Source organism: Phodopus roborovskii, unplaced genomic scaffold (genome assembly GCF_943737965.1).
Source record: "Phodopus roborovskii unplaced genomic scaffold, PHOROB, whole genome shotgun sequence".
Lineage (NCBI taxonomy): Eukaryota > Metazoa > Chordata > Mammalia > Rodentia > Cricetidae > Phodopus > Phodopus roborovskii.
Window position 1 is genome coordinate 26,929,634 of NW_026126567.1, and position 26,899 is coordinate 26,956,532.

The 26,899-nt window shown below is 33.2% G+C and overlaps 1 protein-coding gene across 1 annotated transcript in view; it reads right to left on the minus strand.

Moving 5' to 3' along the window:
* The window catches only part of Csmd3 (CUB and Sushi multiple domains 3), a 1,059,412-nt gene that overhangs the window by 805,131 nt on the left and 227,382 nt on the right, over positions 1-26,899 (minus strand). Inside the window, exon 4 of the mRNA XM_051202442.1 lies at positions 18,822-19,016. Within this exon, the coding sequence (XP_051058399.1) occupies positions 18,822-19,016 (195 nt within the window). The remainder of the gene's footprint in view (positions 1-18,821; positions 19,017-26,899) is intronic.

A 26,899-nucleotide genomic window follows, 5' to 3' on the forward strand; every position in this document is an offset into this window, starting at 1 on the left:
CATTTTCATTTCTTTCACCATAACATATTGTAATTTTATATTTGCTTTTCCATTTCTTTCTATACTACCTTGTTATAGCAAAACAGCATAGAACAGTAAGAACTCCAGTATTTTTTGTTTATAGCTGGATCTTTTGTCTCTAGTGCACTAGATAAGAAAACAAGAGGAGGAATTGGCTAAAGTTTTTGTGTGCTCTTCTTCCTTCCTTCCTTTATACTTGCATCATTTTTATCTTCCCTTTCCATACTCCAAACCATCCCACATACCATTCCTTGCTCTCTTTCAAATTCATTAGCCTCATTTTTTATTGATTGTTAATGCATATGAACATTTCCCTTAAATACATAAGGGCAGACATATACGACTATTTTCAGGGTTGACCATTTGTTAATGAATAACAAATTGCTGGGCCCTTCCCAAAGGGAAGAGCATTTCCTTTTCTACTCTCATAATTCCTTATTTGTCTCTAGTTCCCTCTACAAATGTGCTTTTACTGTACCCAACTCTAAATATCAGTTGCCATTTTCTGAAAGATATTAAGGGACAAAGACAAATCATATACAGAAAAAAAATTTCACTTCACATTCATTAGCTTTCTATTAAAATTGCAGAACAAGAGGTGGGAAAATAAAACACATGTGCATTGTCAGTAAGGAAATGCAATGACATGATTCAGCCAAGGAGAAGATTGTTAAAAGTTTAAAAGCACAGGACTGGGTTTGCAGGACACAGGCTTCCTCAGCTATTCTATGGAAGAATCTGGTCCGCATTGCTGTGCTCGTTGAGCAATGTGAGCTCCTAGAACTGATCTGGTTGTGAAGCATGGGTGGGTTTTAATACTTTGATTAATCGAGCCCTTTGTCTTTGACCTGGGAGCCTCCTGTGTCTTCCCAACCTCTATTAAACAGTGGCAGGCTCATTTCAAAGCTTCCATGGAGGGCAAAATCACGAATATTTTGGTGGTGTCCTATTTTTTCTTCTTTTGATATGTCTCATGCTGTATGGAAATTGGGATATTTTTATAGAATATAGTCTTTCCCCCATACATTTCACTATTGCAAACTCTTATATTTTTAAACATCATTGCACACTATTAATGTCCAAATGTCCTTGCATCTTTAAAAAAGTTATTTATAAAAAGATATGTATTGACCATTGATGAAGGTGAAGAACAGAATGTTTCCTTTCATACCATTTGTATTTTGCATTTAGCATTTTAATAAAAGATACTGAGTATGCAGAGGTAGTTCAGTTTTTAGGGCTTGAGATATATATATTCAGAAGATTATATACTCTTCTGAATGAGTGACTTCTGTGCTGAATTTAAATCTTATTTTGTGGCAGCTGTAAAAATGGCTATCTCATACAGGAAAAAGAAGTGATAAAATGTAGACTATTGTCTGAAAAGGCTCAATGATAAACAAAGCATCGTCCTGAACGTAGAGCCTGCATTAAGGTTCCCAGGAAATGTAGTTCTTTAAAATGTATTTATAAGTCATCTTTCAAAAGGAATAATTTAAAAAAATTTACAACTACAAAAGGAATGAAATAACAGGGGTAAACCCTCATGTAGGAAGTGTTTATTTATACAAATCTAGAGTAGAAGGAAAAAAATATTGCCATTATCAGTATACACTGCAAATACAGTTAAAATTGGATCTGCATATAACTTACATGAGGTCAACATTTCCAGAAGAAAATATTGAATACATAAATAATATAAAGCAAATTGTGCAATAGATATTAGCAGAAAGGAAGGCTCAAATCTTTAGATCACACACTGATTCCACTACAACTGTAAGACAAGGAAATCAGCATTGAAATATTTGTGAAAGTGTGGGTCACTTGCATATAAAAAGGAGATTCATTCTTTAGGTATTTTTCAGCAGTGTGTATTTTATTTGAGTGCAGGACAACATAATAAAATAGAGTTGAATATTATTCCTTAAATGGGCCATGATAAAATGCCTGTCACTTTTAAATTCGAGTTATGCAGTTCTATTCTTGGAACAAATTGAACAGGATAGTGAGATTTGCTTTCATTCCTTCAAAAGTAATAGGGCCTGTTACAGAGTATAAAAGCAAACCTATACTTAAAGGTATTTATAACTTCTATTTGGGAGCAGCATATCAAATATCATACTATGAAAAGATGTAGGATCTGGGTACATTTTGGCATATGTATGTACACATACATATATATGGATATAACTATATCTTATATATGTACATACATACATACATATGCATAAGTACAGTTTTAAATGTATAGATGAGTACATGGAAAAACATGCAATGATACTGAAATAATTCCAATAAACAGAAAAATGTGCTTTGTCTTTCCTTTCATGACGTTTGGTGGAAGGTAAAAGACTAATAAGAATTTTTAAAATGGTCATACCAAGTGTTCTTTAAATGTGAAGAAGACTTTCTCCAGATTTCCCCTGTAGTACTCAGACATCTTTTTCATCTCTTAGAGTTTCATCCACCAAATACAGTTCTTTTAGCTGACACAAAATGCTCATTTATTAGGAATATCACAGAAGACATCGGCACCTCTAAACATAAAGATTGGGAGAATGTTGACAAACATCTGATCCTCTAGAACTCTTGCTTGATTTCCATTTTTCTGCACTTTATGAGATAAATTCATAAATGCTATCATAGCTTTTGCCAGTGGAATTCAAGTGGGTGGACTTTGTGGTACTTTCTTACTAAAAATAAAGTTTCTGGATAGTAATTTTATTCTTTCTTTTATCATACTTTTCCCTTTTAGTTGACTTTGTAAGTCTTCTAAAAGCAATTGGAGGAATAAGTCAGGCCTGTGAGCTTCCCACGACTCAGAGTCCATTTACTTTGGAGCATTGAATAAAGTGAACCTGATATGAAACTTCATTTTTAAATATTCTATGACTATATTTCATTCTTCTCTTTGTGTCACATGGTCTTGCATCTTCTATCAGACAAATTACACATATTAATTCAGAAGTAATATTTAGGTTTATTAATATTTCTCAAGATTTTACTTTTTATCCTAAGGTGATGACATTTTATCACAAAATCTCATACATATCTACTATAATATCAATTTTGAATTTAATTGTCTATAAAGATCTAAGTATTGAACCTAAATTTCATTAAGAAAAATCAGTAACCAGTCCCACCCCTTGCCCAGAAGAATATCCCTGTCAGTCTTCCCATCTGCTGTGGATCCTGTGGATATTCATTCCCCTACTAAACTTCCTCCCACTTTGTTTGGTCACAGACCCCAACCACAGCAGGCACCTCCTGATAATGCAAGGACCACTTCTCCAAGGGTAACAAATAGGTTGATATTGATTCTACACATCTTCTTTTTCTCTATATTAAATCCCCAGACATTCCCCAGCTCTGTAACTGAAAACTTGCTGTGGTTTCCCTTTCCTGTCTGACCCCATCCCAATGGACCACAAAATCTTATTCTCTCAACATGTCTTCCACAACTCATGTCATTAACCCAGTGTCCAACACCAGAAGACACCTGTTGGATATGTATCAGCTGAGCAGGTCAGTGAAAGAAATTCACAAAAATTTCCTACCAGGCAGCACAAAGTGATCACAAAATCCTAAGGGGGGAAAAAAAGCAAGGGACAAAACACTCTCCCTTCTTATTCTGCAAGAATGGCACCCAAAACATGCTCTCTTGATTAGATTTGCTTCTAAATAAGTTTTTATATGTCATGTGCATATGATGAAAAAACTGTACAAGATTCACACACACACACACAGAGAGAGAGAGAGAGAGAGAGAGAGAGAGAGAGAGAGAGAGAGAGAGAGAGAGAGAGAGAGAGAGAGAGAGAGAGAGAGAGAAATCCTGTCAACAGAAACAAAACCAGACCTATAATTACTACAAAATCAGATGCCTAGATACCAGTGTAAGGACACAATCAATAACAACCAGGACACTAATCCTGTATGGAGATAATGGAAGTGTTTAAAGAGGAAATGAATATCTCCCTTAGATATATCCAGGAAACCACAAGCAGTGTAAGGAAATAAAGAAAACTGTTCAAGACCTTGTGATCAAAATAGAACAAAAGAATGACAGAAAACACAAACTAAAGAAATTCTAGAAATGAAAAATATAGGAATTTAAACAGGAATCACATAGAGAGGTTTCACTAATAGAATACAAGAGATGGAAAAAAGAACCCCAGGCCCTGAAGATAGGATAGAAAAAAAATGGATAGACTGGTCAAAGAAATGTTAAGTCTAAATTATTCCTGACATAAAATATGTAGGAAATCTAGGACAATATTAAAAGACCAAACAAATTTAATAGTAATACTAATAGAGGAAGAAGAAGTCAACTAGCTCAAAGGCCCAGGAAATATTTTCAAAGGAATCATAAAAAAAGAATTCTAACATAAAGGAGATACATAGAAATAAATTGAGTTAGAAAAGAACATCCCTTTAAAACATATAATCAGTGCACTAAAGAGATAAAATAAAGAAAAATATTAAAGGTGTAAGAGAAAAAAGACCAAGTAACATAAAGGTAGACCTATTAGAATTATATTTGAATTCTCAGTGGACACTCTAAATATCAAAAGGGCCTGGAGAGAATTGCTTCATATTCAGGGAGACCACAGCCCAGACTACTAAAACCAGCATAGCACTCAATCACCTCAGGTGGAAAAGATCAGATATTCCATGATAAATCCAAATGTAAACAATACCTATGTATAAATCCAGCCCAAGGAAAAGTTCCAGAAAGAAAACACTGATGTTGGGAGGTTAACCTAAATGCATAAAACATAGAACATAATTCATTATAGACCATCAAAATCAAAAGAAAGGAATCACACACACATGCACAAAGGACCACCACCACCACCACCAATATCACCAATACCAACAACAAAACAACAGGAATCAACAAATATTAGTGATTGATATTTTGCAACATCAATGGCTTCAATTCCTCAGTAAAAAGGTATAGAGTATGCTGGGTGTTGGTGGCACATGCCTTTAATTATAGCACTTGGGAGGCAGAGGCAGGTTGATCTCTGTGAGTTCTACAGAGCGAGTTCCAGGGCAGGCTCCGAAACAATACAGAGAAACCCTGTCTCAAAACAAAACAAAACAAAACAAACAAACAAAAAAGTTGATACTTTGAGAAAATATCAAGGTCAACATATCCTTATACAAATCAACTAAAATATAGGAGAGAAAACTTAACTCAAGAAAAATCAGAAATGAAAAGGGCGACACAGCAAGAAAATCCAGAGGAAATCCAGAGAATCATAACGGCATACTTTAAAAGTCCAAAGTCTACAAAATTTGAAAAACTAAAAGAAGTGGATAATTTTCTTATTATCAGCAAAGTTAAATCCAATCAAGTAAATAATTTAAATTGACAGATAACACCTAGTGAAATAGACAGTTCTTAAATGTATTTAAGCCAAGAAATCAAAGGACCAGATTGTTTTAGTAGAGAATTTTACCAGGCTTTCAAGGAAGTTGTGAAAGAGATTAGGGATACAGCAGCCATATTTAAACATAATCTAGTATCTGATGGAAACAGACACCCACAGCTAAACACTGAGCTACACTGTAGAAAGACCAGGCTACAGAAACCCACAGAGACAGCTAACCTGAACAAGGGGGAGCTCATGGGCCCCATACTGATATATGAGAAACCAGCATTGCACTGACTCAATTCCCCTGAATGTGGATCTCACATAGAAGGCCTGAGTAGTCTAAGGGACCTCTGATAGTGGAACTAGGATGTATCCCTGGTTCAGGAAAGGACTGTGGGAGTACATTCTCCATGGAGGGATACTCTCTTAACTTAGTGGCAGGAGGGAGAGCCTAGTCCCTACTCCAAATGACTTGATAGATTTTGCTGACCCCTCCTGGAAGGCATCACCCTCCCTGTGCAGTGGCGGGGGGGGGGGAGGTGGGTGGGATGGGAGAGTGAGAGGGGTGGGCATGGGAGAGAGGGAGAGAGGGAGGGAGGGAGGGAGGGAGAGGGAACTGGGATCTATATGTAAAACAAGATATAAACTGAAAACTTTTAAAAAGACAAAAAAAATGTAAACATAATAAAGTAAGATTAAAGCAAGCCCATTGACAACACAAACTTAACAGAAGAGAAGAAATTCAAAACTATTCAGGAACAAGGCAAGGTTGGTCACCTTCTCCATACTTATTCATTATTGTACTTCAAGTACTATTTAAAACAAAAAGACAACTGTTACAGATAAACGGGATGCAAATTGGAAAGGAAGACGTCAAAGTATCTGTTATTTGCAGGGTTTTTTTCATAGCTGATAAACCCTTTCATCAAGGTAACTGGATACAAAGTTATATCACAAAAGTCATTAGTCCTTCAATGTGCAAATGGTAAACAGATTGAAAGAGAAATCAGTCAGGGAAACAACACCTTTTACCATAGCCTCACATGCCAAAAAAAAAAAATATATATATATATATATTGGGGTAAGTCTGTGTAAGCAAAAACTTGTGTGAATACACCATCAAGTCCTTGAAGAATAGAAAAAAAAATCAAAGAAAAATGTCATAAGATGGAAATAACTCCCATGCTCATAGATTGGTAGAAGTGACATAATTTTTTTTTTCTGTTGGCTTGTCTTGTCCAACTTTGAAAAGATAATTTCTCTTTTCTCTTATTGCATTTTTGTTCTGTTTTAAAAAGAAAAGAAACCAAGAGAAAGAATTAAGCTCTTATTAAGTAATTAAGTATTTTTATTTTTTTACTAATAATTTGTTCTAACATAATAATAGAAAAAAATACTTAAGGTCCACTTGGTTAATTCAGAGAAACATGAACAGATTGCATTGCTGATAATACAGAAAACAAGAACAACAAAATATCCTGATAACTACTGTGCATGTAATATCATAAGATATAAAAGGAAACTTTCGCTACCCTCAAGCTATTCACAAAACTGAACCTAAGGAAAACTTTATTTGTGAGGGATTAAGTACCTGTTTGAAGTTGAAATGTTTGAGTTTGAAATGAGTGTAGCTAATGTCATGGCTTTATCCCTGCGCCCCTGAAAACACAAAAATGATAGACATGCAACACATATTCTTTACACTATGAAATCAAATAATCTCATTTGTTTCTCTCTATGCAATGTGTTAATGAGTTTTAAAGTCAATTTGTTTGGAAATTCGTGCACTATAATAGGTTGGGAAATAATACTACCAAACTTTTTCAACATTCATCTTGCAACAACTCAGCAAAGTTAGTTAACATTACCAGCTCTTACCCATTCGGTTTTGATGATCATTATAGATCCTGCTGAGGAAATGGGAATGTAGCAATTGAGACTGAGAGTATATGCTGAAGAAAAATTGCCATCATTAGACATCTCTGAATGTTCTGGGTTATTACAAAGATGTTGTAGAGAGGGCTCTAATTTAGCAGGATTTAATTAAAAATCTTTTGTGAAACTTGCAGAAATTTTAATGTCCAGTAACCACAGATTTATCATCTGTGAAGGAGATGATCATCATACTAAGTGATCATGCTTAATTAATGTAAGGAGAGGTATTCTTATATATCTAGAATTCTGCTCATCATGTGAACTTCATAAATAATAATACTATGATTTGCTATAATGCAAAGTAGACAGTTTCCTCAAATTTTCTCCACTAACTACAGAGCTGTGTGCATATTGGTACTCACAATCTATTTCCCATTGCTCATTTGTCTATGGTGGACACATGCACAAAAAGTGGCCAGTTCATATCAATTGCAGTTGCTTATCAATTGCCAAAAGTTAATACATACCTACTTTTTTTTATTTTGCTAAAGCAAATTGAAAACTCTTAATTATGGGGTTTCAAACACTTCAAAAATTAAACATGTAATAGCATTGTAGTTGTCAGTGTCGGGGATATGTCTTCTTTTCTAAAGGTATACAAACGTGTTTTTAAAATTATTTTATTTATTTATTTAATTTCCATTATTATTATTATTATTATTATTATTATTAGATGTGGTGGTGGTGGTTTTTTGAGACAGGGTTTCTCTGTGTAGCTTTGGAGTCTGTTTTGTAACTCACTCTCTAGATCAGGATGGCATGGAACTCACAAAGATCCTTCTGCCGCTGCCTCCTGATTGCTGTGATAAAAGGTATATGCCACCACAGACCAACTCAGCCTGCGGCTTTATATACAGATTCATGACTCTTGCTCCTGATCCTAAAAAGTGCCTTGTATGCAGTCCTTGAAATTTGTAAATGTTGATAATGTGATTGGAGAGAGGGAAAAAAGCAAATGGTACCATTAAAGATATTTAATTTAAAAAGAAGTAGAAGAACCAAATGGTTCAAAGATGTGGGTTATGGTAAAATTTATATGAATCATTGTGCAACTGATGTTATTTGAAGAGAAATGTTAGATACATTCAAATGGTAAGATTAAAGAAAGGGATATATGTTGGGAGACTGATCAATGGTTACAGTGCATGCCAGTGTAGCTATATAGTAGTGTAGATATATAGTAATTCCTAAATGTAATTATGTTATGAATATAATTACATTGATAATGACTTTATTTATGTTAATGAAATGTAATACATAAAACATATAGAAACAATAGTCATTTTGTAAGGAAGCACAAAAAATATAATCATACAATTTCAGAAAATTAAATCATGATATACATACAAGACTGTTTAAATAAATGAAAAGCTACAAATTAAAGTTAACTTAAGTAAATATCAATTACATAATATAATTAAATATATATGGCTATGCTTTTAAATGTAACAATTATGATGTTTAATATGGAGATATCTTAAAATCAAGCTTATTTCTTAAATTAAGGTATTTTTATATGACAATATATAGAAGAAAATTAGGAGCACATTATTGCAAGAGCATTATCTTTTTATTGTATTTTAGATTATTACTTTGTAGGGCAGATTCCAAACAAATTAATAGAACATTCAATTTTTTAAATATGGAAAAATTGAGTAGTACTAAATTTAGGCAGCTGGTTCATACAGCATTTTACCTGTCCCATGACATTAGGCACATGTGTTTTGATTTATGCTGTTCTTTAAATGTGGTCTTTAATTATCTTCTCAGTATCAATATGTGGTACTGTCTGGAGAAGCTCACGCTCTAAGCTTATATTATTAATATGATAGAGGACAAAGAATATGAAATTATGCTATGATTGCTTTATGATGTGTTTCAGGAGATACTACTCTTTTAGTTTAAGACACTATAATCTATAATTTTGTAGATGTGTTTATACTGTCAAGTGAATGAATGCTTAATTTAATAGTGACTACTAAGATATCAGAATTCAGAACTTGACATTCATATATATAAACTTCTTAGTTTCATCTAATTCTCATGTTATTTTCCTTAACTGTAGTTTTCCTCATTTGCATTGATTTTTTAAACATATAATGCATTTTCAGCTCTTTAAGCTACTTTTTATAATTAGCTATAAATTAAATGTAAAAATGTACTAAGTGACCTTAATTTCTAAAGTATGTTGATTACTTTGGTAACTAACACTCATAAAAAGAGTAGAAAATGAATACATCATTGCCCTAGTCATACATATAAATTTGTACAGAAAACTTAGAAAAATAAACAAAACCCATAAAAACTAAGTTCACTTCAATGAACCTATGGAATTTAAAATATTTAACAACCCCACAGCTAAAATGACATTACTCATTTGTTTATGTCAGATAGAGAATTGCTGAAACTCATAAAATATGAGATGATGCTTGACTTTGTAGATAACTTGTGTCATGCAGGAAATGATGATGATATAAGTGACCTTTGATAATTTTATGTAGGAGACTGGTGTGTGTCTCTGTAATGGTGGCTACACCACTTTGGGTGTGGCTTCAGGTAGATGGAAGCAGAAAGAGAGCAGCTTGAGGCATGGCTTTCTTTTGTGCAAACTCTGGAGAGTCAGGGGATCCAGCAGGAAAAGCAGGGAAACCCTCCAGTGGTTCTTTGCATTATTCTGTGTAATTATTCCCCAATAAACACCCATTTATAATTTATCTTGGGTCTAGAGATGTAATTACATCCTTGCCTTCACTTGTAAAATTTTCCTAGTGACCTTGTATCTCTGAAATCTATCTGGCTTTCTTTGGGGGCACATAATTGCACCCTGTGTCAAAAAGTTTCATGCTCTTAACTTGGATTATGAAATGATATGTTCTTATTATCTTCTTTGCCACCAAATGTTTATATTCATATTCCAGAACATGTTAAAGGATCATTCTGAGGGGGGGACTAAAACAATGGGGAAAAGAACAAAGTGGTGTAAAGAGGATAAGATCAATAATGAAAGAGAAAATTGTTAAATGGTGTAGCATAGAGGATAGGTGGACAAGATACAGATAGGAATACACAGAAGGGTAACAAACAACAACAATTTTTAAAAATATTATATAGACACCTGCTACTATAAAAGGTTTCTAAAATATATTCATATGTAAAAGATATCAAAAATACACACATACACTATATCTATATCTATATCATATATATATATATATATATATATATATATATATATATATATATATACTTGTGCTTACTGTAGCCAAATGTATTCTTTACTTCTTGTGTATACTTTTGCCATAGGCACCAGAATCCTGAATGTGAAGAGAAACTCATTTCTTTAAAAGAAATTTTACCTAAATTTTAAAACATGAAGTTATGACGAAGATAACCTGCTCCTAAGTAACTGCCTACAGGATGTATTTACATAATTCTGTTAGCAACTTGTCTTTGTGTTTAGTATTATCAACAAAAGAATGAATTGTGAAGGACTTATTTTTGTGTTTTTCTCAATAAAATATTTTGAATTATCTTTCATTTTAAAAAATAGTTCAGGTTTTACTTTCCATATTCCATATTCCATATAAATGGCAACTTTATTTTCAAGTGCTTTTTGAGATGCTTTCCAGAGACTGGACATAGAGTTAAATAAAGTCAATAAATCACACCCTATTTACTATTTTTACATCAAGGTGTTTTCTTTAACACTTGGAAAGTTCCTAAATTTTGCTCTCATTTCCCCTTCTCCATTGATCATGTTTCCTGGCTAATAGCAAGTCAATGTCTTGGTTTTATGGTTTTTTCTAGGATTGCTTAAGATTTTTGGCCGGAGAATATTATGTACAACAAAGCAGCCTGTTGTTGTTTCTCCATTAGCTACTTTGGTAAGAGCTGCTTCTATATCTAAATGAAATATGGAAAGACTTTCTCCTCATAACCGTTCCCTGGAATTTTTTTCACTTTGTCAGTGCCTTGTCTTCGTGAGAAGGCTTTTGTATGTCTGTGCTGTCAGATATCTAGTGAGAGTCCCATTTTAGCAAATAACTCTATCACAACTGCTTTCCTAACGCCACACCCTTTCCAACAGGATGCCATCTATCAGATCAAAACCTTCTGCATCAGGGTTTTATGTATTCACACCATTTGCCCAACTCACTGCTTTTCATAAATTTATATATGAACATCTTATACATATGCATGATATAATAACTGTCTTAAATTATCTAGTGACTAGAAAATTCATAAGTTCCCTATACAAACTAAAGTTGTCTGAGGCTTAGAATTATATATTAAAACACTGATCCCTCTAAAATACATTTTAATACGATAAAAAAGGTCAGGGTTCATATGAAGCACTGTAATTCATGAGTGTCTTGTTGTACGAATTTTTGAGTACATGACACTACATGGTTTTCTGAATACATATCTCCAATTTCAGAACTTTCATTTTCCCTTGACAAAACTGCTCTTAATCTGTACAAAGTGTTGGGCAGACTGGGTTGAGCAATAAGCTGCATGAAAGCTCATTAGGAATAAATGTCAAAGAAGTGTCTGTCAAAGGAAAGGCATGGAGAAAATCCAAGTGTTCCAGGTGTGAGCACAAGCATAAAGTTTGAGTTTCTATTGGGTTTTGCTTAGCAGGCACGCTGCTGCCTCTTTCATACACTAGCAGATGTGGACCACACAGTTGCTCCTGCTTTTCGGAGTAATAAACCGTGCCCAATGCCCTCTAGGTTGATATGACATTTGTTTCTTTCTTAATTAAACTACCATTCCTACAGCAAAGAACATTCAAAATAAAGGTTTCACCAAGGAAGGAGTCTTTGTGAACGCTATGGGAAGCAACATACAGATAATTATAGAATTATCAGCCCCCTGCGCAGTTATAAATTAAAGACTCAGTGTGCTATCGAGTGACAAAGAGGAGATATAGACTAAGCCATATCCTGGATTCCATTTTGAACAGAATATCAATGAAATACTCTGAAAACACACTAGGCCCTATTCTTTAAGTTTTAATAAAAGTGTTGGTCAGTGGAAGTTAAAGTTGAGCATGGAAAACTTAGATTATGCTAAGAAGTATGATTTAGAGACCGCACTTAGCCTGTTAATATTAATAACACATGAGAACTACTTTTGAGGGTGGAGAAGAAAATGAATACCTTTGACATGAATTATTTCCTCATAGAATTCTGTTGTTCTATATAGTTTATAATTTTAGCAGTCCTCTGTGAATCTTCTCTTAAATTGCCGTCCCTTGATAAACTTCTATCCTCTCAACTGGGAGACACTAATGCCTCCTTCATCAGGGTGCCCAAAGTTTCTACAGATCCTACCATTAAGTCAATTATCACACATGATTGTTATTGCTTGATTATATTATAGTCTGCACCATTGGACCAAAGGCTCTTAAAGTCAAAGGTTGTTTCTTAATCCTTCTTTGGTCCCTTAGCTTCTAAAATACTTCTTTCACAGGGTAGCACTTTAATGAATATATTTGAATTAGTAAATGCATCATCCATTAGTTTTAGCAGTCAGGAAAAGAAAAGGTGATTTTGGCAGACTGAACTTAAACATGTAACAAATCCAAACACAGAGGATGCCACATTTTAATAAATTAGGACCCACAGAGGATATGGTAAAGTCAAAGTAAACATGCCTGAAGGACCTAGGGAAGCAAAAGAAATGGGTAGGGTATATACTCAGGCAAAACAATTTAACCTTGGAATAGAAAGGTAATCCAAACAAGAGGGAAATATTGGTTCTAATATTAGAATAGGATGGATATATATATGCTTATTTTTGTTATTGCATTAAACTGTAACACAATTCAGGATACAATCACACTTGCCTGCAAGGTCCTGGAATAGACCTCAGTAACTTATGAAGTCATTTATTACTAACTCAACTGTGATTCTATATGTTTACCTATGTCTTCATCATTCTATACTACAGCAGTAGTTTCTATGTTCACAAACTATCTTTGTCTCTGAAAGGATCTAATAAATAGGTGGAAAATGATTATTTTAACAAAAGTAACAGTATTTTAACTTCAAACTGTACCCTATACATTGAAATGGGCAAGGAGTCTTGAATCAATATTAAATATTTTTGATGATGACATTTTGTGAACACCTGAAGTATTTTTTGTTTGTATTCCAAATTCCTATAAAACATACAATTTTAAATGTTCATAAAGTAATTTTAGTAAATAAATTGTGTGCTTCTTTAAAATATACTATCTGCCATTTTAAAGATTCTGCTTCCTATGAGAAAAATTATTCTATGATAAATATAAATTAATTATTTAAAGCTTCCTTGTACGATACTAGGACTTTGGAAGAGACAGAATATGATTCTCATATGTCTGCACATCTTTTAAACACAATCCAAATGACCTTTGTGTCACACTACCTGTACACAGACATCTGTTTACAAAGCAGTGTAATGTCTTCTAGTAGAGCTGAGGACAAGATTTGCTTATAGCCTTGCAAGAGAGGGATAATGGCTCCCCTGAGATCACGTAAGAGTACAGTTCTACAAATGCACATGAGCAATTAAGGTTCATACTGAGATGGCTTGTTTCCTCGTATTTGAAGAGATGTCTTACACCTATTGTGTCATTTTATAGAATTGGAAATTGGAGTTTGTAAACTGTAGATATTGTATAATTTTGCTTCTTGGCTTTGCTGTTTAGCAAAAGACTGTCATTTATTTTTAATCTAAGAATAGCACTTCTTGCATGACCATTGATAAGACTGAAATAGAAATGTTTTCAACTAAAATCTCAAACCTTCATAATCCCTGATGCTTGTATTTGAGTAGACTTGATCATTATTTTTTAAATGTCTGGAGTTTAATTTTCAACCTTTAAATTTAAAACAATATAATGCTTCTATACTCTATATCTGTTTATAGTACTTGGTATATAGCTAATAATTATAAACATAATAATAGCAGAAGCATCACCAGAGGCAGCAAACAGCAACACTATGGAATCACCAACACAGCAAGCAGCTTGGAAAGAATCTAGATATGTACCACACATAACAATAAATAGCATGTAGATACTGTTGTATATAGCATTGCTACAACTGAGTGTTTTTTTAATGCATTCTTATTGAAAGAAAGACAAATGAACTCAAAAATGTTCGTGTGATTTGTCTGACAAATCTGGTAAAGAAGTTAACTGTGTATAGGTTATATACACACATATTTAGAAGTCAGTTTGATGGTCACAGCACATCCATTTGGTAAAGCAATATTCGTGGCTTCTCTATTTGGATTCATGAATTCCCTATTATGGTCTTTTTGCAAGGTTTTCATTACCAGGTGTGAATTTTTTTGGCTCAGAATTCAAAATCCACTCAGAAAACAAATAGGTCTATGCATAATAATCATGCCAGTATTGTGACAATCTGTACATTTTGCCTGGTTTGGAAGTTGTGTTATTGCTATGGTCTTATTCAACTACTGAGATAAGTGCTGTTGAGTATACAGCTCAGAACAGGGCATTTATAGCATACAATCAAAGGGAATATTATAGGAGAGAAAAGAAAGAAGGTCAGGTCAGGAGGGCAGGGAAGAGCACTGTGCAACATTGTTTCCTTGGCAGGATAGCATTATATGATTCATGACTCATAGCAGCAGTAGCTAACTGTACAAGGTCAGGATTGCTAACATTTTCTAACAGGTAGGAGAGGACTTCTCCAGGCCTCAATAGCTCCTGAGAAGCTATTGGAAGTTAATGGTTCATATGAGATGAAGAGAAATATTCTTTAGTTTTGTAGTTACTGGCCAAATTTCCCATGTTCTGGTAAATAATATTCACTATCTAATTCTGGTAATTAAACTAGGTCTGCTTCAAATAAACACACAAACACTTGAATTTGAAGGAGGCCTATTTGAAAAAAAAAATAGGCTTCCATGAAAAAGAGAGAAAAGATGAAGGAGTGGAGTTTAAAATACATACATACATATATATATATATATATATATATATATATATATGTATACACACATATATATATATATGTGTGTGTATTACACATAAATATAAACATATATAATTACAAAACTATATAAAGAGTAAGAAGCTATCTGTACTTGATTTCATTGGCTACTGTGCAGCTAATTGCTTGACAAGAAGCATTGAATGTATGTGTAGTTGTTGCACATTCCTAGCTTCTACTCAGGAATTTGAGAAACATGACTCAGTAGATTAAAGAAATACATAACAATACGAGAGAAAGCCTATATTAAAAATTATAATCTCCAGAAGTTCTGTGGACAAGAATATAGTGCACAGACCTAATGATTAATATAGCCACTTTCCAGAATTAAACATTGAACCATTGTGAATGCCAAATATATTTCCTTCATAAGGGCCATATTTTATAGCAACAGTATTAAACTGTAAAGTAGCTATTGTAAAGGGTGATGTTTCTCTGATTTCTTATTCATCCCCTTTACCATCTATATATGCTACAGCTACTGATTTTTTTGAGTTAATCTTGCATCCTGCCACTTTGCTGAATGTGTTTATCAGCTGTAGGAGTTCCCTGATAGAGTTTCTCAGGTCACTTACGTAAACCATCATATCATCTGCAAATAATGAAAGTCTGACTTCTTCCTTTCCTAGCTTGTATCCCCTTGATCTCCTTTTTCTGTCTTATCACTCTGGCTAGTATTTTAAGAACAATATTGAAGAGATATGGAGATAATGGACAACCATGTCTTGTTCTAATTTTAGAGGGATCACATTGAATTTCTCTTCATTTAATTTGCTTTGGTTTACTGTATATAGCTTTTAATATGTTTAGGTATGTTCCTGTTATCCCTGATCTCTCAAAGACCTTTACTGTGAATGTTTGTTGGGTTTTGTCAAATGCTTTTTCAGCATCTAGTAAAATGACCACATGACTTTGCTTTTTCATTTTGTTTATAGGGTGTATTACATTGATAGATTTCCATATGTTGAACCATCCCTGCATCCATGGAATGAAGCCTACTTGGTCATGGTGGATGATTTCTCTGATGTGTTCTTAGATGTGATTTACCAGTATTTTATTGAGGATTTTTGCATGAATGTTCATAAGGTTATTGGTCTGTAGTTATCTTTCTTACTTGTATCTTGGTATAAAGCTAACAAAACAAGTTAAAGACCTAGATAATGAGAACTTTGATCCTATAAAGAAAAAAATTAATGGAGATAACTGAAAATGGAAAGATGCTTCATGCTCTTGGATAGGTAGGATCAATATAGTAAAAATGACAATCTTTCCAAAAGCAGTCTAGAGTTTCAATGTAATCCCCATCAAAATCCCAGTACAATTCTTCACTGACATTGAAAGGATAAGAGTCAACTTTATATGAAAAAACAAAAGAACCAGGATAGCCAAAACAACCCTGTACAATAGAGGAACTTCAGTGGGCATCAACAACCCTGACTTCAAGCTATAGTCCTGAAAAAAGCTTGTATTGGCACAAAAATAGATAGGTTGATCAATGGAATCAAATTAAAAACTCTGATATTAACTCATGCACCTATCAACACCTGATTTTTGACACAGCAGCTAAAATAATACAATGGAAAAAAGAAAGCATCTTCAACAAATGGTTTTGGCATAACTGGATACTGGTGTGTAGAAGACTGAAGATAGATCTTCACCATGCACAAAACTCAATCCAAATGGATCAAAGACTTCAACATAAATCCAGCCACACCAAACCTCTTAGAAAAGAAAGTGGGAGTTACCTTTGATTGAATTTGTACAGGAGATTGCTTCCTGAACATAACACCAATACACATTCTATAATTAATAAATGGGAACTTTTGAAACTGAGAAGCTTCTGTTAGGCAAAGGTCACAGTCAACAAGACAAAACAGCAGCCCACAGAATGGGGAAACCAACCCCACATCTGACAGAGGGCTGATTTACAAAATATACAAAGAACTAAAGAAGCTAATTACAAAAACACCAAATAATCCAATTAAACAGTGGGGTACAAACTATATAGAGAATTCTCAATGGAGATATCTAAAATGGCTGAAAGACACTTCTGTCAGAATGGCTAAAACAATAATAATAATAATAAAAGAAACCCAAAGACAGTTTATGCTGGAGAGGAGGTGGAGAAAAGGGCATACTGCTCCACTGCTGGTGGGAGTGCAAACTTGTATAGTAACTTTGGAAATCAATATGGTGTTTTTTTTTTTCAGGAAGATGGGACTCAGTCTACTACAAGATCCAACAATTCCAGTCTTAGGCTTGAGCCCAAAAGATGCACATTGATACAACAAGGACATCTGTTCAACTATGTCCATAGAAGTATTATTTGTAATAGCCAGAACCTGGAAGCAACTTAAATGCCCCTCAACTGAAGAATTGACAGATAAAATGAGAGAAAATGTGGTACATTTATACGATGCAGTGCTACTCAGTGAAAAAACAAAAAACAAAAAACAAAACAAAAAAAAAAAAAAAAAAAAAAAAAAAAAAACAATGGAAACTTGAAATTTTCAGGCAAATGGATTGAGCTAGAAGAAAGCATCCTGATTGAGGTAACCAAGTCACATAAAGACGATCATGGCATGTACTCACTCATATATATATATATATATATATATATATATCGATTTTAACAAAGAACAAAGGATTACCAGCCTACAATCCACACCACCAGAAAATCTAGGAAACAAGAAGGACCCTAAGAGAGACATACATATTCCCAGTGAGAAGGAGAAAGGGACAAGATCCCCATAACAAATTGTGGGCATGCGGTTAGGGAAGAGTGAGTTAAGAGAAAGAGAAAGGGATAGGAGGAGAGGAGTGGTGCACATGAGGGAGCAGGAAGACTGAGTGAGAGAAAGAATGGAAGACAGCAAGAAAAGAAATACCATAATAGAGGAACCCATTGTAAACTCTATGTGGTTGCCTTTTTCTGGTTTTTTTTTTTTTTTTTGTTTGTTTGTTTGGTTTTCTTTCGAGACTGGGTTCCTCTGTGTAGCCTCGGCTGTCCTGAAACTAACTCTGTAGAGCAGGCTGGCCTTGAACTCATATAGGTCTACCTGCCCTTGCCTCCCAAGTGCTGCAATTAACAACATGGGTCACCACCACCTGGCCTATATGTTTTTCTGATGTGAATTTGAAAAAATATGGCTGCAGTCTAATGTAAAATTACAGGTATGTTTATAAATAGGAGTATATCAGTCTACATTAAAAATTCTATTGTCCTAGCAAGTATTAAGTATGCTTGTATATTTGACATTCGGTACCTGATATAAATAGCTGGTAGAGAAACAAGATAGTATAAATGGATAATAAGGAGATGATAGTTATACTTAATATTCTCTTGTTTAACATTATTCCTTATCATCAACAAATTTTCAATATGTATGTGTGTGTGTGTGTGTGTGTGTGTGTGTGTGTGTGCACGCGTGCGCGCACGCAAGTGTGTGAGTATCTGTTCACTTATTTTTACCTCTGCAGATGGGAACAGGGAAATCCCAGGAAGCTGTATTAACTGAATTGGCTATGCAGGTAAGTTGAGGATGCCCATCAAGGATATAACCAGTTACGCAGCTATAGCGGATCTTGTCCCCAACATCAAACCTTGTACCATAGAGTACACCTTTGGGTGGGACTCCTGGATTTCCACAGGAGCTACTCTGCAATTCTGAAACACAGAAAGAAAGAAAGAGAATTTAGAATTATTTAAATATACTTTAATATTTTATGATTATAAAATCTCATCAAAATGTGATTATCATTTATGTGGATAAAAGTCAGACCAAAAGTTTAGCATTTAGTTCAGGAAAGATTAACTGTGAAAATGTGACTTAATTTTCCTGCATTGGAAACACCACTATTTTTGCTACAAAAGTTTAAATGTTTTACATTATTTTGTCTTCATAGCAAACTTTAAGATTATTATCATATATGACAGATTTCTAAATCTGATATCAACACAATTCCTATGGAATCTTCAAAGTAATATTTGAATGACCGAGTAGTCATAAGTAGAGTATGGCTCTACTTATGGCAAACCAAGTACCTTAGGAAAAAAACGCATATTTTAAGTGAAGAACATTTTTATTTAAAATATAAAAATATACTGAGCAGAAAACAATCAATATTTAATGTCAGAAATTGATTACCATTCAGCTCATTGATATACTTTAATCTGTATATTTAATAATAATAATAATAATGTTAAATGTAAGGACCTATGACATTTTAAATGGATCAGTACAAGATAACTGTAGTATCAATGACATAAAGACATAAATTCAGAAAAAAATACATGTGTATATAAATATATACATATATGTGTGTATATGTGTATGTATAAACATTATAATTTCTATTGTAATATTACATTTGGATTATAAAATATTATCAATTAAACATACATTAATGAATAAATGAAAAGGTAATATTCCTATTTGAGTAAACAGTTTAGATACTGATGCTATACAGATATTAATTTCTCCATAAGAAAAACTTTATGGTAGTTCACAGGCAGATAAATATTAGTTGAGACAATTAAAAGTATGTTGGATTACTATACTTGCAAAATTTCAAAAAGCTGAAAATATGGTTGTGATTGAAAAAGAGAATCATGTCCCCATCTTATCCTGCTATTGTTTCCATGTGAGGTATGAGAAATGCCCTGGCAAAACAATTATGTCAAACAAATTTATAACAAACTGAAATAACCTTGAAATTATCAACATACAAAATCATACATAATAATAGATCACTGAAACAATATGAAAATGAAATTATGTACAGACATGAGTTCATAATTCTTTATAACTTGCTTCTGGTAATTTTTATTTTTTCTTTATGTTGATGTTTTGTTTTATTGTTTTATATGGAAGCACCCAGTCCTGTGTGTGTGTGTGTGTGTGTGTGTGTATAATGTTTATACGTGCATGGTTATGCATTTATGAATGCCCATGAGTGCTTACATGTCAGCGAGAGTAGAATTGATATCTTTCCCTACTACTTCTTTTCCTATTTCCTTAACCACTCTCTTACTGAAGTAGAAACCAATAATTTTTGGCTAAGCTTCATGCCTGTGGCTGGATTTATTGGCACAGAGAGCAATGTCCCAGTTTTGACAAGGGATTCAAACATGAGCACTCATGTTTGAAGAGCAAATGCTTTTACTCACTATATCAACTCCCCTGATCCTGGATGTGCTTTCAAAGTTGTATTAATTTGGCTTATAATTTTTGATAATGCTAACAGAAAATAACTTACTGATTAATTTGAAGGATAGGTCACTGTATTTGACTATAGAATAAAATAAGAAGGGAGAACTGTGAACTAACGATTTGTGTTAGATGTAAAATATTTAAGATCATTTTATAATAGTTACTTTAGTTTGCACAAATATGGAAAATTAAAGGACTTGGCTGATATTAACTGAATTTCCATATTTGAAAAATATTTAAAATACCTGTATTCAAAGTTAATTATTGCTAAAATTCCAATTTATTCTCTCATATAGTTTTTTATTATTCTGTTCTCTACTGTTTATCGACATAATCTGTATGTGGAATTCCAGAACAATTTAAAACTGTTTTATTATCTGTATATTTGGGCAATTAAAAACTATTCAGACTGGAGAGAAGGCTCAGTGCTTAAGAGTATTTCTACATAAGCATGAAGAATGGGTTTTGGGTTCCTTGCACCTGTGTAAATATCATGATGTAGCCACAGACCTCTGTAGACCCAGCATTGCTTTTGTAGTAATGAATACAAGACACTCCAGGGGCTATCGGCTGCAAGTCCAGCAAAATAATGCATGCTCCAGACTAAGAGTGATAGGCAGGCTCCAGAGAATAGAAACGGAAGTAATAGAGATGAAGCTCAATGTGCCTTTGTGACCTACACACACACACACACACACACACACACACACACACAAAAAAAAAAAAAAAAACTCCAACTCAAATACATTGAATTGCAGAATATTCCTAAATGTTTCATTTCCTCGAGTGTTCATATGAATGATACTTGCTGGAATCAATGCTCAGGTTAATAAGTTTTGATATATGGAATAAGAACACAAGCCTTGGACTAGAATAGTAAAAAAGGAATACTTTTAATGAAAATACCACCTTTGACCTTATAATCACAATGATTCCTCTCCCATGTACACTCTAAAACTAATTAAGGTCAGGACTTCAATTATCATAAAGTTATATGTCCGGGAGGAAAGGAGTTTCACATGCTTTCACAGAAAATGGTTTAGGGGGGAAATAAAAGATAAAATTCCTTATAGCTTTTATGCTTAGCTTCAAGTTATATTTAAATTAAAAAATAAATATTACCTTCACAAAGATTTTAAAGGGAAAATAGGACATACATCACAGATAAAGTGAATCAGTAATAGAAAGGTGAAATCATCACGTTCCCTTACTCCCATTCTTATGACTGAATAATATCTAAGCCAAAAAATCATAAAACGTATGTTTTTCCAAATAAAACACAAATAAAAGGGTTCTGAATCATGTATCACCTTTGTCTTGTAGAAGTCAACAGTACTGTGTGACCTTATTTATCACCTACTGAATATGAGATCATACCCATTACTGTCTATGTTAATTAAAATGTTTCCCATTTAAGTTTTACACATCCCGATTTTGGAGATATTGCTCATGGAATCTATATTTTGTCCTGTTACAATTTCCTTTTCAGCTGTCTATGTCCAATTCAAAACAAAATGATTAACTTAGATCATTAATTGTGCAGTTGTATTGCCTACTATCCTGATTCATTGTGCATGTGGATGTGTGTGTGTATACATATTGTGGGTATAGATATTGCCATGTGTGTTGCTGTATCTGTGTGGGTGTGGGCAGTGTGTATATGCATACAGAGGGCTAAAGTTGGCACACAGTATCTTCCTCTGTTTAGTTCTACTAAATCCACTGAGGCGTGTTCTCTTTTGGAATCCAAAATTTGCAGAATTTTGCTAGTGTAGCTACCTAGATTGTTCCATAAATTCTGTTTCTGCCTCTAGATGGTTGCTATTATAGGTGGCAGTTGTGACCAGCTTGCTTTTAAATAAGTTCTTTTAATGAATATCAATCTTCCTGCTCTTGGCAAAAGCATCTTCCACTGACGAACCATTCCATTCTCATCTGCATTCATAGTTTTGATCTAATAGCATAGAGCTGCATGCTAGTTTTCTTTTTAATTGTTTTGAAACAAATCACACAGTTAAGTTAAACTAATTTTTAGATGTTCATATCAGGCTTCAGCTGTTAGGGTGAAGGAAAACTGAAGTAATTAGTTTAGCAAAGGAAAATACAAAATAACCATTGTATATTTTTTCAAGTGGCACTTTGTATAAATAATGTGAAAATACTATTTAGGAAAGCAGAGTGGTACAATGGGTTTGTCAATAATTCATCAAATTTAAATGGGAGGTGGCCTCATCCTATATGCAAATACCTGGAAAACTCAACACTCATATTCCATCAAGAAAGAGTGAGGAAAACCGAATTTGACAAGAATAATTTAGAATTAGTTTAATTACACTTTTTGTTTGACCTTGAATATATTTTAAAAGTAAGTATAAATGAAAAAAAACTTTATATGCTCCAAATGTATATGATGTGGATTCACAGATAGGATAGGAATGTTAGGGTCAGTAGCTTGGTGGCTGAACACATCTCCAAGAAAATGAATCTGAAGTCTTTGTTTTCAAAATATCTGTAAATTTCAGGGATCTTTCCTGTTATGCCTACCTGTGCCAAATAATAAATCCAATTAAAGTGTTTTTTATTTTTCTTATCTGGAAAGATGCTGGTTTCATTTATGGTTTTATCTAATAAATGAAGTACTCGACATTTTATATAAAAGCAATTTGGGAATGTAAACGACTGTAAAGTATAAAAAATTTTGGATGTAGCAAATGTTACCCTGGAAAAGATAGAGGAAACAATTCAAGACCCTGAAATAGAATTTATATGTTATACTGTTAACATATGTATAACATAAATATATATAAAACATTCTGTAATGTTCATGAATTTATTTAATCATCAAAAGCATTTTTGATTCATAATAGCAATATCAACATTACTATATAATGGATACCAATAAAGTAACTACCTATACTGATTTCTGAACTAAAAGATTTATTTCAGTTTGCACCATTATTAGTCCACAGATATGCAATCTACACAGTACTGGGAAGGATGCACAGACTTAAGTATTTTAAGCAACTTCTCCAGTGAAAACAATGAATAAATAGTCAATGTGTAGTTGAAGCCTGAGTTTCCTGACTTAAATGCTCAGGGATGTTGTAGAGATCAATACATGTTGTTACCTAGGGGCATCAAATAATTACTCTAGCACTGCCACTTAACCATTTTTTTCTGTAATTAGTGATCTGAGACAGTGACACAGTACAGGCATGTTGCTGCCTCTCATGATGTTTATTGCCATGATGACCAAATGTAAGAACATAAATCTACTCATGATAACATAAGGTAAAAAATGAGCAAGCAAAAGAAAAAGCATCTAGAGAAAAAGACTAAGCATCAATGAAAAAGAAATATAGGAGGTATTTCATAATTAAGTTATCTTTAATAATTACTTAAAATAAGCTACAAATTAGTGTTCAAACAATTAATAGGTATTTTAACTGAAGTGCTCAAAACAAAGTGGTAGAGTAAAACTCAAAGCCATAAGCAAGAATATTTGAAAAATAAGTATAAGAATCAGTATTGCACTAAGTCTTATTCTTGGTAATGTCATGAAGATGGGGTCAGTAGATTTAAAAAGACTAGAGAGAAAATATTCTGAATGTGTTGTTCACAGATAGATTTTATGTAGTAAAAATACAACTGACAAGTACACAAACAAATACAACATATATTCACACACACACACACACACACACACACACACCACACACACACAAAGAATATTAACATGAACAAATGTTTAGCATGCCATAAACACATACAAATATGATCAACATTTGTGTGTAGGGGTGCATTTTGGTCAAGAGATCACTTATATGAGAGGGAGTCATGAGTGTATAGGAAGACGTGGAGGGGAAGATGGAGTGAGCAGAAATGATGTAAACACAATACTTACATATTAAATTTCCTAATTCTAAACTATATATAATAATAAATAATAGTGATTAATATTATTAATAATGCTAATAAGTAATTAATAATATATATGTAAACATTCCAGGAATCTTAAAACTACTTCACATTTTGCAGTAAATATAATGAATAGCTTTCAAAATCAAGGATTTGAGCAACTTACCACTCAACAAACCTGACCTTGAAAGTTGAGTGAAAAAATGAAAGAAAAGGAAAGGACACCCTGGGAACAGAGTTGCATAATTATTCCGTCAAAGAGATGAAGCATGGTCCTGCTGAGATCAATTAACAGCACTTTAAAACATTGTAAAATTATATCTACTAAGGGAAGCAAAATTCAAGTCGCTTGTACTTCTTCCAGAAAATTAATCTCAGCGTTTTATTTCCCAGATGATTAAAAATCATTTAGGAGAGTATAACTTCAAACTGGGATAGAGTGTTTTGCACCTAGTACCTCTTAATCAGAGACTTTTAAAAAAAAGTACTTGGCAAATAAATGTGATTTCTTTCTTTTTACTAATACATAATGTTCTCTGATATAGTCCTGAACCATTTCATTCACACAGGACATAAATGAAATCATTTGTAAGAATGTTCTCTAGAACATCAGGACGAGCATTTTTGTGAATGTTTTCAAACACTTACTGTAGCTATCCTGTCACCTGAACTTTCCTTACATTACATATAAAGAGTGAATTTGTTTCTTTAGTCCTAGTTTCATTGCAATTATACAATGTGAGGACTTGAGAACAAGGGCTCTGATGCATCTTTGTGAATCAAGTATTTAGAACATTATGTTTTTGGCAAGCAAACAAGGATTGAGTTAACTCAGTAACTTCATTCAATATGAAAACACAAAAGATAGTCATCACCCAAAGGGTTTTTTTTTTTTTTTTTTTTTTTTTTTTTTTTGACAAATGCTTAAACAGAAAATAATTGAGCTGAGTTAGTATAAAACAGAGCAGCAGGCATATGCTGAATGAACTGTGTTACAATAATCACTGCATAACATTTGCAAGGTGTGATTGGTTTTTCTTTAAACACCAAATTTCATTGTTAAGCTTTTTAACTGTATTATCCTATGAAAATGCCTCCACTTCTATAAGCTAATTTCTGTCCATGAACATAAGAACATGATTTCTAAGATTCCAGCCATGCCATGGATCTCATTGTGGAAGTAAATATGAGGCAACATCTGTTGTTTCAGAAATGAAAGGACTCTTCCGAAGACAGCAGTTTAATAACCAAAATGGAAATATAAATTTAGGAGTATTTTACTATAAAAATGGAAATCACAACAAATTATTAGCTGATAAACAAACAAACAAACAAACAATAATAAAGAGTGCCTTGGCTGTTTTTTTTTTTTCCTAAGAGAAAAACAAATTAATAAATAGACTGGTAGAGTGTGAACATTGCTTGAAACATGTGACCAGGATTAAGCTAATGGCTCAGTGTTTAAGAAGAGTTCCTGTTTCTGTAGAGGACCTGGGTTTGCTTCCCAGCACCCACATGTTGGCTCAGAGCCATCTGTAACTTTAATTCCAGTAAACCTGATGCCCTCTTCTGGCCTCTGCAGTTGGCTGGCAACCATGTGGGGTTCATGCATATGATCAGGCAAGACATTCAAAAGCATAAAACTAAAATAAACCTTAAACAATGTGTTTCAGGCAGCATTAAGTTCTGTCAGCATAATTTTGCTAATGTAAAGATAAATGTTAGATTGACGGAAGATACTGTATTTGAGATTGATATATTGATTCAGTTTAAAATACCAATGCCTCATTCATGCCAAATACATTGTGATATATGCAATGAATTTTTGAAATTATGTGTTTTAATTATGAGTATCAAGTAAGATACTTTGGTAGGATTATAATGAAATGTAGTGTTTAATTACATCCAGCATCTTTACTAGTATATAGCATATCAAAATAAACAATAATGCAAGAAATCAGGTACTTTTACAATCATACCTATGTAATTTCAAATGTCTGAGAATGAAATATGATTTATTTTCCAGGGATATCCTTTTATCACTTGAGTCAGAATTGTAGGAAAATATGTACTCCTTTCCTCGTGACAGAATTGGGGCAAATATCTGTATTAAAACTTCAGCACTCATGGAATTTGATGCTTTAAAAGGGTATGCTAAGCTGATCAGGGATAATTTGCTGGATTATATAATCATTCAATATGATGAGTGAGAGATGCCTCTGTATTTCAGCAATTATTCCATCATCAAATAATTACTGAACTTTGAGGCATAAATGTCAAAGGGGTCTAACAAATATGATGCCATTTATACCTTATTGGAACTTATAACTGCTGAAAAATGATGAGAAATGAACAATATGACCTTCTAAAAATTAAAGTTTGTCCCATGTCTGAAAATTTAAAAATGATTCTACTTCAT